The 15,904-nt window shown below is 39.2% G+C and overlaps 1 protein-coding gene across 4 annotated transcripts in view; it reads right to left on the bottom strand.

The window, feature by feature from the left end:
* USP18 (ubiquitin specific peptidase 18) overlaps positions 1 to 15,904 on the bottom strand; it is a 66,777-nt gene that overhangs the window by 20,703 nt on the left and 30,170 nt on the right. For 3 of the 4 annotated variants that reach the window (XM_025851879.2, XM_025851878.2, XM_073886973.1), the window contains 4 exons: positions 11,283 to 11,362; positions 10,856 to 11,002; positions 10,393 to 10,488; positions 9,479 to 9,646 (listed from right to left, as the gene is read on the bottom strand). In XM_025851879.2, the coding sequence (XP_025707664.1) occupies positions 9,479 to 9,646; positions 10,393 to 10,488; positions 10,856 to 11,002; positions 11,283 to 11,362 (491 nt within the window). The remainder of the gene's footprint in view (positions 1 to 9,478; positions 9,647 to 10,392; positions 10,489 to 10,855; positions 11,003 to 11,282; positions 11,363 to 15,904) is intronic. The other variant, XM_073886972.1, reaches the window with a different exon arrangement.

The following is a 15,904-nucleotide window of genomic DNA, read 5'->3' on the forward strand; positions in this document are numbered from 1 at the left end:
CAAATGGAAGGAAAACTTCTAAACTCATTTTATGAGGCCAGCACTACCTTGATCCCAAAACCAGACAAAGACTACATCAAAAAGGAGAACCACAGACCAATATCCCTGATGAATATGGATGCAAAAATTCTCACCAAAATACTAGCCAATAGGATACAACAGTACATTAAAAGAATTATTCACCACGACCAAGTGGGATTTATTCCTGGGCTGCAAGGTTGGTTCAACATCCGCAAATCAATCAATGTGATACAATACATTAATAAAAGAAAGAACAAGAACCATATGATCCTCTCAATAGACGCAGAAAAAGCATTTGACAAAGTACAGCATCCTTTCTTGATTAAAATTCTTCACAGTGTAGGGATAGAGGGTACATACTTCAATATCATAAAAGCCATCTATGAAAAACCCACAGCAAATATCATACTTAATGGGGAAAAACTGAGAGCTTTTCCCCTAAGGCAGGAACACGGCAGGGATGTCCACTATCACCACTGCTGTTCAGCATAGTACTAGAAGTCCTAGCCTCAGCAATCAAACAACAAAAAGAAATAAAAGGCATCTGAATAGGCAAAGAAGAAGTCAAACTCTCACTTTTTGCAGATAATGATACTTTATGTGGAAAACCCAAAAGACTCCACCCCAAAACTGTTAGAACTCTTATAGGAATTTAGTAAAGTGGAAGGATATAAAATCAATGCACAGAAATTAGTGGCATTTCTATACACCAACAACAAGACAAAAGAAAGAGAAATTAAGGAATCAATCCCATTTACAATTGCACCCAAAACCATAAGATACCTAGGAATAAATCTAACCAAAGAGGCAAAGGATCTGTACTCAGAAAACTAGAAAATACTCATGAAAGAAATTGAGGAAGACACAAAGAAATGGAAAAACATTCCATGCTCATGGATTGGAAGAACAGATATTGTGAAAATGTCTATGCTACCTAGAGCAATCTACACATTTAATGCAATCCCTATCAAAATACCATCCACTTTTTTTCAAAGAAATGGAACAAATAATCCTAAAATTTGTATGGAACCAGAAAAGACACCAAACAGCCGGAGGAATGTTGAAAAAGAAAAGCAAAGCTGGTGGCATAACAATTCTGGACTTCAAGCTCTATTACAAAGCTGTAATCATTAAGACAGTGTGGTACTGGCACAAACACAGACACATAGATCAATGGAACAGAAGAGAGAGCCCAGAAATGGACCCTCAACTCTATGGTCAACTAATCTTTGACAGAGCAGGAAAAAATATGCAATGGAAAAAAGACAGTCTCTTCAACAAATGGCATTGGGAAAATTGGACAGCCACATGCAGAAGAATGAAACTGGAGCATTTCCTTACACCACACACAAAAATAGTCTCAAAATGGATGAAAGTCCTAAATGTGAGACAGGAATCCATTAAAATCCTTGAGGAGAACACAGGCAGCAACCTCTTTGACCTCAGCAGCAGAAACATCGCCAAAGGCAAGGGAAGCAAGGGCAAAAATGAACTATTGGGACCTCATCAAGATAAAAAGCTTTTGCACAGCAAAAGAAAGAGTCAACAAAACCAAAAGACAACAGACAGAATGGGAGAAGATATTTGCAAATGACATATCAGATAAAGGGCTAGTATCCAAAATATATAAAGAACTTACCAAACTCAACACCCAAAGAACAAATAATCCAATCAAGAAATGGGCAGAAGACATGAGCAGACATTTCTGCAAAGAAGACATGCAAGTGGCCAACAGACACATGAAAAAGTGCTCAACATCACTTGGCATCAGGGAAATCCAAATCAAAACCTCAATGATATACCACCCCACACCAGTCAGAATGGCTAAAATTAACAAGTCAGTAAATGACAGATGTTGACGAGGATGCAGAGAATGGGGAACCCTCCTACATTGTTGGAACCCTCCTACACTGTACCAACTGCAAGCTGGTGCAGCCACTCTGGAAAACAGTATGGAGGTTCCTCAAAAAGTTAAAAATAGAGCTACCCTATGATCCAGCAATTGCACTACTGGATATTTACCCTAAAGATACAAATGTAGTGATCTGAAGGGGTACATGCACCCCAATGTTTATAGCAGCAATGTCCACAATAGCCAAACTATGGAAAGAGCCTAGATGTCCAACAAGAGATGAATGGATAAAGAAGATGTGGTATATATAGACAATGGAATATTATACACACATCAAAAAATGAAATCTTGCCATTTGCAATGATGTGGATGGAACTAGAGGGTATTATGCTAAGCGAAATAAGTCAATCAGAGAAAGACATGTATCATATGATCTCACTGATATGAGGAATTTGAGAAACAAGACAGAGGATCATAGTGAAAGGGAGGAAAAAATGAAACAAGATGAAACCAGAGAGGGAGACAAACCATAAGAGACTCTTAAACTCAGGAAACAAACTGAGGGTTGCTGGAGTGGAAAGGGGTGGGAGGGATGGGGTGGCTGGGTGATGGACATTGGGGAGGGTATGTACTATGGTGAGCACTGTGAATTGTGTAAAACTGATGAATCACAGATCTGTACCTCTGAAACAAATAATACATTATATGTTAATAAAAAAAATTTTTAAGGTAAAAAAAAAAATCCCATCGACATTTTTCACAGAAGTGGAACAAATAATCGTAAAATTTGTATGGAACCAGAAAAGATCCCAAATCACCAGTGCTGGGGGCATCACGATGCCTGACTTCAAGCTATATTACAAAGCTGTGATAACCAAGACAGCATGGTATTGGCACAAAGACAGACACAAAGATCAATGGAACAGAATAGAGAATCCAGAAACGGACCTTCTCTACGGTCAACTAATCTTCGACAAAGTAGGAAAGAATATCCAATGGAAAAAAGACAATCTCTTCAACAATGGTGGTGGGAAAATTGGACATCCACATGCAGAAGAATGAAACTGGACCATTCTCTACACCATACACAAAGATAAACTCAAAATGGATGAAAGATCTAATGTGAAACAGGAATCCATCAAAATCCTAGAGGAGAACATAGGCAGTAACCTCTTCGACATCAGTCACAGCAATTTCTTTCAAGACACATCTCCAAAGGCAAAGGAAACAAAGGCAAAAATTAACTTTTGGGACTTCATCAAGATAAAAAGCTTCTGCACAGCAAAGGAAACAGTCAACAAAACTAAGAGGCAATCCACAGAATGGGAGAAGATATTTGCAAATGACATTACAGATAAAGGGCTGGTATCCAAGATATATAAAGAACTTCTCAAACTCAACACCCAAAAAACAAATAATCTAGTCAAAAAATGGACAGAAGACCTGAACAAACCCTTCTCCAAAGAAGACATACAAATGGCTAACAGACACATGAAAAAAATGTTCAACATCACTAGCCATCAGAGAAATACAAATCAAAACCACAATGAGATACCACCTTATGCCAGTTAGAATGGCCAAAATTAAGAAGACAGGAAACAACAAATGTTGGCAAGGATGTGGAGAAAGGGGAACCCTCCTACACTGTTGGTGGGAATGCAAGCTAGTACAGTAACTCTGGAAAACAGTATGGAGGTTCCTCAAGATGTTCAAAATAGAGCTACCCTATGACCCAGCAACTGTAGTACTAGATATTTACCCCAAAGATACAGATGTAGTAAAAAGGAGGGGCACATGCACCCCAATGTTCATAGCAGCAATGTCCACAATAGCCAAACTGTGGAAGGAGCCAAGATGCCCTTCAACAGATGAATGGATAAAGATGCGTTTCTTATATACAATGGAATATTACTCAGCCATCAGAAAGGATGAATACCCACCATTTGCATCGACATGGATGGAACTGGAGGGGATTATGCTAAGTGAAATAAGTCAAGCAGAGGAAGACAATTATCATATGGTTTCACTCATATGTGGAACATAAGGAATAGAGCGGAGGACCATAGGGGAAGGGAGGAAAAACTGAAGGGGAAGAAATCAGAGAGTGAGAGGAACCATGAGAGATTCTGGACTCCAAACTGAGGGTTAAAGAAGGGATGGGGGATGGGGTAACCGGGTGATGGGTATTAAGGAGGGCACATGATGTGATGACCACTGGGTATTATACGCAACTAATGAGTCATTGAGCACTACATCAAAAACTAATGATGTACTGTATGTTGGCTAATTGAACATAATAAAAAAATTATAAAATAAAATAAAAAATAAATTAATTAAAAAAAATAAATTCCAGTTAGTTGACATACGTGTAATATTAGTTTCAGGAGTAGAATTTAGTCATAAGAATTAGAGTGTTTGGGAGCCATCAGAAGGGTTTAATAAGAGAAGGAACATCATCAGATTTATGTTTGAGAAAAACACTGAAATAATGTGGTTTGAAAAATGGAATGAGAGGTCAAGTGAGATAGAAGCCAATGAGATAAGTTAGGACACCACAATAGTGCAAAGAATGGTGATAGCCTAGATAGTTACCATCAGTAGTAGTCACTAAAATGATAATAATCATTCTTAACATAGTAATTATTAGCTAACTTTTGACATTCACTATGCATTTAGCTAAGTCTTTACATGAATTATTTCATTCAATATTCACAACAATCATGTAACCTGGGTGCCAATATAAATCTTATTTTACAAAGGTGGAATCTACATTCAGGGAGGTAAAGTAATTTACCCAAAGGTAAGAGCTTATAAATAGAAGAGGCAGGATTCCAACCCAGGCCTATCTGACTTCAAAGTCCAAGCTCTTAATGCCCACGCTATACTAAGAAAATGAGAATAAAAGTGGAGATGAGGGGACATATTTGTGCAAAATTAGGGATTAATCACCAAAGATACTTTCTAATGACTGGATGTTGGGGAGGGAGCAAGTAGGAGGGATCTCTGGCCTGGAAATTAAGAAAATATTGGTGCTATAAAGTTAAATATGGAAAAGAACTATTTGGGAATGAAAATAAAGAATTTGTGGACTGTGTGACAACATTTGGTAGGAGGTGAATACACTGGTTTGGAGCTCAAGTTGAAGACCTGGACAGGAGATACAGATTTGGAAGTCTTCAGTTTGAGATCATTGTTGAAACCACAAGAATTAATGAGATAAAATTTGGAAAATGGAGAAGAGAAGAAATGGAATTAAAACTAAATACTAATAAAAGGATGGGCAGGAAAGAATCCAACAATGGAGAAAGGAACCCTAGGAGGAAAGTGTAGATTTTGAAGGAAAGTAGGATCAATAACAGGATATTACAAAAAGATCAAGTAAGGGAAGGACCAAAAAGTATCCATTAGATTTGGCAAATCTTCCTCAAATCTTAGAAACTGAAGACAGGAGAGAATTTTTGGTGAAAAGGAAATAGTGGTGGGAGAGACAGAATTTTGACTGATTGTGAGCAGGATCTCCCACATTAGTCAGGAACACCTTATTCTTTTATCTTAACACAGCCAAATATTGTCCCCAACCTGAGACTTTGAAGTACAATCAATGAAGGAGACAGGGGTGAGGGTAGTGCAAATGAAGCTAAGTTACCCAAAAGGGAGAGCTTGAATTGTTCTCTATTTTCATTTGGGGACTTTATGCTAGATTTTTAAAATGCAGGGAAGAAATACAAGGATAAAGGTACATATTAAATAAATAACACCAACCAGCAAATTCTGGATATATATAAAAACCTTCAACCAAGTAAATTGCAAGGACAAGAAAAGGAGGGGAAAGAAACCTAATGTAAAAGAAGAAGAAAGAAAGGGAGGAAGAGAAGGAAGGAGGGAAAGAGGAGGAAGGATGGAAACTTAAGCAAATGCACGTGTTGGGATCTAGATTCAAAGAAATCTAAATATTGACTGGGCATCAATGATATTAAGAAATTATGAGATGCACTGTTGGTGGGAGTGAAAACTGGTACATCCACTGTGGAAAACAGTATGGAGGTTCCCCCAAAAAATTAAAAACGGAACTACTCTACGATCCAATAATCACATTACTGGGTATTCAAAATACAAAAACATACAAAATACAAAAAAAAAAAAACCACACACACACAAAAACACTAATTCAAAGGGATATATGCCCCCCACCCCCCAATGTTTATAGCAACACTGTTTGCAATAGCCAAGATATAAAGCAGCCCAAGTGTCCATCAATTGGTGAATGGATAAAGATGTGGTGAACAAATGAACAAAGGGGAAAAAAGGGAAGAGACAAACCAAAAAAGACTCTTGGGGCACCTGGGTGGCTCAGTCATTAAGCATCTGCCTTCAGCTCAGGTCAGGATCCCAGGGTCCTGGGATCGAGCCCCGCATCGGGCTCCCTGGTCAGCGGGAAACCTGCTTCTCCCTCTCCCACTCCCCCTGCTTGTGTTCCCTCTCTCACTGTCTCTCTCTGTCAAATAAATAAATAAAATCTTAAAAAAAAAAAACAAAGAAAGAAAGAAATAGACTCTTAACCGTGGAGAACAAACATATGGTTATGGGGGGGTGGGTGGGAAATGTGTGAAATAAGTGATGGGGATTAAGAGTACACTTACCAAAAAAATTTTTTAAAGAGTACACATATCATGATGAGCACTGAATAATGTACAGAACTGTTAAATGACTATATCATACAACTGAAATTAACATAATACTGTATGGTAACTACACTGGAATGAAAATTAAAAACAATAAAAAAGAAATTATGAGATAGAATTGGTTACATTTAGAAAAGGAGAGCTTATTCTTTGGAAAGGCATAATGAAATACTTCAAATGAAAAGGCATAGTGTCTGGGACTTGCTTCAAAATCATCCAGCAGGAGGTTGGAGAAAGAAGAGGATGAGGGTGTTGGTAAAGCAAGACTGGCCATGGGTTTTGATAACTGTTTAAGCTGCTTGATGGACATGGGGATTCACTGTATAACTCCTCACTCCTTTGGTATATATTTGAGATTTTCAATACCAATGTCTTTTTAAGTGGAAAAAAAAATTTATTTAAATTCAATTAGGTATAGTACATCATTATTTTTTGATATTATGTTCAATGATTCATTAGTTGAAAATTTTAAGATATTCTGTTTTGTTTCTTAAATTCCACATATGAGTGAAATCACATGGCATTTGGCTTTCTCTGACTTATTTTGCTTAGCAAAATACCCTCTTGTTCCATCCAGATGAACACAGGGGAAGGGAAAGAAAATAAGATGAAAATAGGGAGGCAAACCATAAGGGACAATAATTCCAGGAAACAAATGGACGGTTGCTGGAGGGGAGATAGGTGGTGGGGGACGGGTCATTGGGTGATGGGCATTAAGGAGGGCACTTGATATAATGAGCACTGGGTGTTATATGCTACTGATGAATCACTAAATTCTACCTCTGAAACTAATAATACAGTATATGTAAACTACATTGAATTTATTTTTTTTACTACATTGAATTTAAATAAAGAATTTTTTAAAAGATATTATTTCATTATGATATACTTCATAGTGCACAAGTAGAAATAAGGAAAACTCAAACAACAAAAAATGAGAATCTTAGGAAACGTATATGCACTAAATAGGTAAAGAAACCATGTTATATAGAAGCTATTATATTATTAGGTCTCAATTTTTATTTTTTATTTTTTCAATTTAAATTTTTTATTATGTTCAGTTAGCCAATATATATAGTACATCATTAGTTTCTGTTGTAGTGAAAATTTTTAAATTTAAACTGATACATATATATATCACATCTTCTTTATCCATCCCTCTATTGATGGACATCTAGGCTCTTTCCATAGTTTGGATATTGTGGACATTGCTATTATAAACATTGCGGTGCAGGTGCCCCTTCAGATCACTATGTTTGTGTCCTTTGGGTAAATACCTAGTAGCGCAATTGCTGGGCCATAGGGTAGCTCTATTTTTAACTTTTTGGAGAACCTCCATACTGTCTTCCAGAGTGGCTGCACCAGCTTGCATTCCCACTAACTGCAAGAGGGTTCCCCTTCTCTGCATCCTCGCCAAAACCTGCTGTTTCCTGACTTGTTAATTTCAGCCTTTCTGACTGATGTGAGGTGGTATCTCATTGTGGTTTTGATTTGGATTTCCCTGATGCTGAGTGATGTTGCACATTTTTTCATGTGTCTGTTGTAGGCCTCATTTTTAAAATACTATGATTCTAGAGCATGAATAGTAAACAGAGCATGAAAAAAACGGACAGTCCATGTAAGGACATGTATATATGTAGCAATATAGAATTTACTAAATGTAGCATTTCAAACCTAAGAAAAGATATTTATGTCATATTTTTTCTCAGAATTTCCCAATAAGTTATTAGCTCAGGATAACTGAATTCAACTTTACTTTGATTAAATTTGGCCCAATGAACTGGCTCTTTTGTTACTATCCTCAAAGTGGGCATAAGCTGTTTTAAGAAGAAAGCTAGGTTGGTACTATATTTAGAACCCAAGGTCTTGTGCTTACCTATGTATATATAAGTATTATATATCTTATTCAAGTGGAAGGTCCTGAAATACGGGTTCCATGCCTTCCTTAGTGCTGTGAGGGATATGAATAAAGTCCAATACTTAGAAATAATGTGTTCTGAATCTTTTTTATTTAAAGTCAATTAATTAACATATAGTATGTTATTAGTTTCAGAGGTAGAGTTCAGTGATTCATCAGTTGTATATAATACCTAGTGCTCATTACATACATGCCCTCTTTAATGTCCATCATCCAGTTACTCATCCATCCACCCCCCTCTCCTCCAGCAACCTTCAGTTTATTTCCTATGGTTAAGAGTCTCTTATGCTTTGTCTCCCTCTCTGATTATGTCTTGTTTTATTTTTCCCTCCCTTCCTCTATGCTCCTGTTTTGTTTCTTAAATTCCACATATGAGTGAAATCATATAATTGTCTTTCTCTGATTGACTTTTTTCGCTTAGCATAATACCTTCTAGTTCCATCCATATCATTGCAAATGGCAAGATTTCATATTTTTTGATGGCTAAGTAATATTGCATTGTATATGTATACCACATCTTCTTTATCTATTCATCTGGCACCTGCACCCCAATGTTTATAGCAACAATGTCCACAATAGCCAAACTATGGAAAGAGTCCAGATGTCCATCGACAGAAGCTTTTTGAATCTTAAAAGAAAAACAACTACAAACAGCAAATGTTGGTGATAGTAGTATGGTAATAACAACCCATCATTGTTATTTAAGAACACACAGGTTTCCATCATTAAAATACTGTTCTAAAAAATAAATGTTTCTTGAACATATGAATATGTTTCTATGAATCACACCAAGCCACTGCTGGTGAGTTTTCCTCCCTTTGTGTGCCCCGAGCATGGCCAGCAGAGCCATGATTTATGAGATGCAATAATAGGACAGATGAGATGAACAATAATGCTGTATCTGTTCAGTGGGTGACTTCAAGCACCTTAGGGGAGGAAAGGCAAAATCATGCAGACAAGGGATCTGAAAAGATGGAGGATGGAAGGGAATTAGGGGCTTCTCACTTGTTCCTCAGCATTGCAGAGGTCTTCTTCAATCACAAGGACCTGACTTAAATCCAAGCTCTGGGGGAAATCGAGTGAGTGGCAGATCTTTTCTGTCTGAGAATTCCTGATGGAGAACCGCAAGAGGTGGATTGTCAAGGTCTGGGGCAAATGGGTCAGCTTCAAGACCTGAAAAAGCAAAATTACCAAGGAGATGAAGTCCTAAGGCACTTGAAACAGGTAGATGTAGAGAAATACCAGGGCCAGTGGTGTGTTCTTCTTCCCCAAAAGGGATCAGAATGATATAATACAGATTTAAGGGCTCCCATCTGCTGAACCTGTTGAGCTCTCCACAGAAGGCATGAGCAGCGCTAGGGTTCTGCACAGGAACTAGAGACCAGGGGATCTAGAGAGTCTGCTCTAAAGAGCTAGTCTAACCCTGCATGGAAAACTCTGCCTGCTGCTCTTGGACCTTCTCTTCTCTCTCTCTTTTTAAAAGATTTTATTTCTTTATTTTGTCAGAGAGAGAAAGAGAGCCCAAGCAGGGGGGGCAGCAGGCAAAGGGAGCTCTGAGCAGGGTGAGCGGCGGCAAGGGAGAAGCAGACTCACCGCTGAGCAGGGAGCCTAATGTGATGTGGGACTCAATCCCACTCTGGGGGGACTCTGGAATCATGACCTGGGATCATGACCTGGGCTGAAGGCAGATGCTTAACTGACTGAGCCACCCAGGCGTCCCTTCCCTTATCTTTTAAAAGACTCTGCCCTCTCAGTGATGGGCCTCTGAAAATCAGAAGCCCAAGATCCCAGATACTAGCCAGATATGGATTCCTTCCCTCAAACAACATATGGTACCCTCAAGGCCTCTATGAAGACTCTATTAGGAAATCCACTAAAGACAACCCCAAACTAGGAAAGCTTCTGGTTTCAGAGAGTACCTGTTTCCCACAAGTCTTCTTCCCACATTTCTCACAGAAGCATTTGCTTTTGCCTGATAACTCCCTGGGCTGGAAGAAACATTGAAGGGCATCCTCCTGTGTCAGGAGATCAAAGAAAAAGCAGAGTTAGTATTTACCACCCTACAGATGAGGATTTAAGTTTTCCTTCTGGTTCTCTCCATGTCCCCCATCAACACCCGGCCCAGTGTGGGTGCATGTGACAGGATCTCCAAAAGTACCTACTGACTGGATGGAAAAATAGGAGGGAGCACTTGTTAAGGTAGCAGTGGGACGAAAGGAAGTAAAAGGAAACAATTTTTTTTTCACCAAATCAAAGGAGAAACTTAGAACTGTGCAAAGGAGATAGAAATTACTTTTTAAAAGGCAGCGGTGGATTAAAGAAGGGCACATGGGCAGCACTCGGTTTATGTGTACAGCAAATTAACCAAAATAAATCCCTCACCAGTGTTTTCAGGGGTTTTGAGTCCATATCAAAAAGAGGAAGGGGGAGGGTCAACATGCTACTGTTTCTGCTCTTCTCCACAGTACATTCAAGGCAAACCAAGGACTCCTTCACCTGGATTGTATACAGGGCCTGCAGCCTCTCTACCTGTAAGAGAGAGGAGGTAAGAGGAAAGAAGGGTACAAAGCCATAAATAAAACAGGTCAAGTCAATTTCCAGAAATTATAGCCACCAGATAGAAGCTCCATTGATGCTCTCTGTTCTTCAAAAGGTGCAAAATAATAACAGTAATAATATTATGGAATTGTGATAAGCATTTTATGTGGATTTCTCTTTTAATCCTCTCTATACATTATATTAATGATTACTGAATGAGCTAAATGAGCAGCATCTTAAACTTCTGAGTTCTCTGGTTCTAGGATCTCACCAAGTCCACATCTGTGATTTGGTCCTTAATTAGGTTCCAGACTGTGAGGTAGAGTTGAGCAGCATCATGCTGGACAAACACTGGACAAAGAGAAAAGTAACAGCCCGATCAGTGAGGTCACCAGGGACATTTCTCATGCATGCCCTTGTGCCCTAGCTACCTAGATGTACATGAACACTCATCATTTTGTCCTCTCCTAGCCTTCACCATCACCATCACCCCCTGCTTTAATTAGGTACTAAAAATGAAAAATAAGCTTGTTATTTATTTTTGAGAACTCCTCTTAAAACTTAAAATCCAGGGGCGCCTGGGTGGCTCAGTCATTAAGTGTCTGCCTTCAGCTCAGGTCATGATCCCAGCATCCTGGAATGGAGCCCCAAGTCAGGGCTCCCTGCTCAGCGGGGAGCCTTCTTCTCCCTCTCCCTTTGCCCCTCCCCCTGCTTGTGTTCCCTCTCTAACTGTCTGTCAAATAAATAAATAAAATGCTAAAAAAAAAAAAAACAGTTAAAATCCAGTCCAGCTGCATCACAGAAGTTTCCTTTCCTCTGACTAGCCACCCACGCCTACTGGCCTCTACTGGGGGACCCAGCCAGATAAAATCAATATCCAATAGTGGGTTCTCTCCTATTTCCAAGCCAAGCCAACACCCTAATTAGATTTTAATGGCCATTCATTTCTCTGTACTTTTATTTAATTTGTCATTTCCCAGAATTTGAGCAGTTTCCCAAATACTCATGTGACCCCGGTCTTCCCCAAAGCTATCTAGGAGAACAAGAAAGGAAAGAACCATCTCAGTGTTAGACGATGCTGGCTAAGAGGAAACAGGAATTAAGCAGTAAATTCTCCATATGTTATATAAGAAGCCTAAAAGACAGATATAAATGAATTTCTGTTCTTTAAAAGAAACCTAGGAATACAAAGAACATGAAAAATACACTGAGGACTATTTTACAAAAGAATATATGTCTGCCTGTATCATATGACCTCACTGATATGAGGAATTCTTAATCTCAGGAACAAACTGAGGGTTGCTGGAATGGTCGGGGGTGGGAGGGATGGGGTGGCTGGGTGATGGACATTGGGGAAGATATGTGCTATGGTGAGCACTGTGAATTGTGTAAGACTGTTGAATCACAGATCTGTACTTCTGAAACAAATAACGCAACATATTTTAAGAAAAAAGAAAAAGAAGAAGATAGCAGGAGAGGAAGAATGAAGGGGAGTAAGTCAGAGGGGGAGACGAACCAGGAGAGATGATGGACTCTGAAAAACAAACTGAGGTTTCTGGAGGGGAGGAGGGCGGGGGGATGGGTTAGCCTGGTGATGGGTATTAAAGAGGGCACATTCTGCATGGGGCACTGGGTGTTATGAACAAACAATGAATCATGGAACAGTACACCAAAACAAATTATGTAATATATGGTGATTAACATAACAATAAAAAATTAAAAAAAAAGAATATATGTCTGCCAACATGCAAAGACATTGCAAGAAAAGGTAGTTATTGTAAATGTATTAAATACTCATATCAGCTATCTCAACACCATTTTATTTCCTTCATGATACCACAGTTTGTACTTAACATTTTTGGATTTCATTTTCTTTTGTTTTGGCCTGTCTGTTCTCTAGATTGTAAGCTCCATGGAGGCAAAGACTCTATCAGTCTTATTCCCTTATCTACAGCACCAGCACAATACCAGTCACGTAATAGATGAACCCTATATATATGAGCTGAATGAATTAATTAATCCATATTTTAAGGTAATAACCCCAAAACCTAAAGACAAACAGAGTGGAACTAGGGTTGAACTATGCTGTCTCCAGGGAATTATTTACAGAAGGCTGCCTGCCATGAAGCCAACATTGGACATAAAGTTAGATCACCTTGCCATGTAAAGACATTTGCCTCATCTGACCATACCAGAGCCAAGAGTCCTGATTCATCTAAAAAATACAGGGGTATTTGCCCAACCCATAATTTACTTAACACCTGCTATGTGCAAGGCATTGCACATGCTAGAGGAAGTTCCTATCCCCAAGAAACCTATATTCTAGTGGAGGACAAGAATGTCCCTTATCATCACTCCGTTTCAATGTGGTATTGGAAGTCCTAGCGAATGCAGTAAGACAAGGAGAGGAAATAAAGGTATACTGATTGGAAAAAAAATAAGAATGTCCTTATTTGCAGGTGACATGATCATCTATGTAGAAAATTCAAAAGAATCAACAAAAAACTCCTGGAACTAGGAGTTGGATACAACTGGAACTAACTTGGATACAAGGTAAACAAAGTTATGGACCTTATAGAAGTCCTATATACTTTCCTATATATCAGCAATGAACAAGGGGAATTTTCTTCCTTTTTTTATTATTATATTAAACTATCCAACATATATTACATCATTAGTTTTTGATTAAGGGGAATTTTAAATTAAAAGCATAATATTATTTAAATTAGAAACCATGAAAATAAAATATTTAGGTATAAATCTAACCAGATATGTACAAGATCTATATGAGAAAAACTATGAACTCTGATGACAGAAATCAGAAGAACTACAAAAATGGAGAGATATTCCATGTTCATGGATAGGAGGACTCAACATTGTCAAGATGCCAGTTCTTCCCAACTTGATCTATAGACTTAATGCAATTTCAGTCAAGATCCCAGCAAGTTATCCTGAGAATACTGACAAAGTGATTCTAAAGTCTATTTGGAGAGGCAAAGACCTAGAATATACAACACAATATTGAGGGGGAAAATCAAAGAACTAATTCTGAACTTACTATAAAGTGTCAGTAATCAAAACAATGCGGTATTATAAAAGAACATAAAAATAGATCAATGGAATGAAACAGATCCCAGGAATATACCAACATAAACAACATCAACTGCTCTTTGACAAAGTAGCAAAGGCAATACAACAGAACAAAGACAGTCTTTTTGTCAAATGGTGCTGTAATCCTGAATATCCACATGCAAACAAACGAATCTATACACAGACCTTAAATCCCTTAAGAAAACAAATTCAAAATATATAACAGACTTAAATGTAAAATGCAAAACTATAAAAGTCCTAAATATAATAAAGGAGAAAATCTAGAAGACCTTGTGTTTGGTGATTACTTTTTAGATGCAACTCCAATGTACAAGCAATAAAAGGAAGAAGTGATATACTGGACCTCATTAAAAATAAAAATTTCTGCTCTGTGAAAGATACTATCAAGAGCATAAGAAGACAAGCCACATCCTGAGAGAAAATATTTGCAAAAGGTTTATCTTATAAAGGACTGTTATCCAAAATATACGAAAAAATTCTTCAAACTCAACAATACGACAAAAAAAATCTGATTAAAAAATGGATGAGGGGGGCGGAGCAAGATGGCGGAGGAGTAGGAGACCTAGATTTCGTCTGGTCTCAGGAATTCAGCTGAATAGGGATCAAACCATTTTGAACACCTACAAACTCAACAGGATATCGAAGAGGAGAGTAGCAACAACTCTCTGAACAGAGAAGCGACCACTTACTGGAAGGTAGGACGTGGGGAGAAGTGAATCCGAGGTGATATTCGGGAGGATAGACGGCGGGGGAGGGGCCTCCGCCGCTTCTGGCAAGTGCTAGAGCCTCGGAGCACAAAATCGGAACTTTTAGAAGTCGGCTCCGCTGAGGGACGTCGCTGCAGTGGCTAAGCAGGGGGTGGAATCCTCCCGGGACAGTGTGGTCTCAGGACCCTCAGGATCACAGAAAGACCGGGGGTGCCTGAGTGCGGCAGAGCTCCCAAGTATCGGAGCAGGGAAGCCGGCTGCAGAGACGAAGCCGAGGCGCGGGCTTTCAGCTCGGGGTTGCCATAAACTGTGATCTGTGGCCCAGTCGGGCCACTGCTCCTCCAGCAGGGACCCAACAAGCGGCAGAGCTGGGGAGACTCCCCTTCCTTCCCGGGGAGGAGCGGCGCGGGAACGCACCGCAGGGATCTGCTCGGTTTGGAGACTCCACACGGGGTCGGGTGCCAGAGATAGAAACGCTCGGTCACAGGCCGGGTGAGCACAGAGTGCAGCCGGAGACCAGGGAGAAGGAGTGACTGCTTTTCTCCGGGGGCACACTGAGGAGCGGGGCCCCGAGTTCTCGGCTCCTCCGGGTGGAGATTGGGAGGCCACCATTTTTGCCCTGGTCCTCCAAAGCTGTACTGAGAGCTTGCAGGGAACAAAAGCTCCTGAGAGCAAACCCGAGCAGCTTCCTTAGCCCGGACCGACAAGGGCGGGGCAATTCAGCCTCTGGCAAAGAAATTTGGAAACCACAGCAACAGGCCCCTCCCCCAGAAGATCAGCATGAACAGCCAGCAAGCCAAGACCAAGTTTACCGATCAAGGAGAACGGGAGAACTCCAGCGCTAGGGGAATACTGCACATAGAATTCATGCTTTTTTACCATGATTCATTAGTTCATCAAAGCTAATTTTTGTTAACTGTTTTTTTTTATTTTTCATTTTTAGAGTCATATTTTATCCCTTCATAGTAGTTACCCTTATTTTTGGCATATATATATATATAAGTTGTTCTCTCTTTAAAATTTTGAGATACAGTTTCTTCTAACAGATCAAAATATACCCTAAATCACTAGTGTA

The sequence above is a fragment of the Callorhinus ursinus genome, unplaced genomic scaffold (assembly GCF_003265705.2).
Source record: "Callorhinus ursinus isolate GAN/ISIS: 27379988/994484 unplaced genomic scaffold, GSC_fseal_2.0 scaffold74, whole genome shotgun sequence".
Classification (NCBI taxonomy): Eukaryota; Metazoa; Chordata; class Mammalia; order Carnivora; family Otariidae; genus Callorhinus; species Callorhinus ursinus.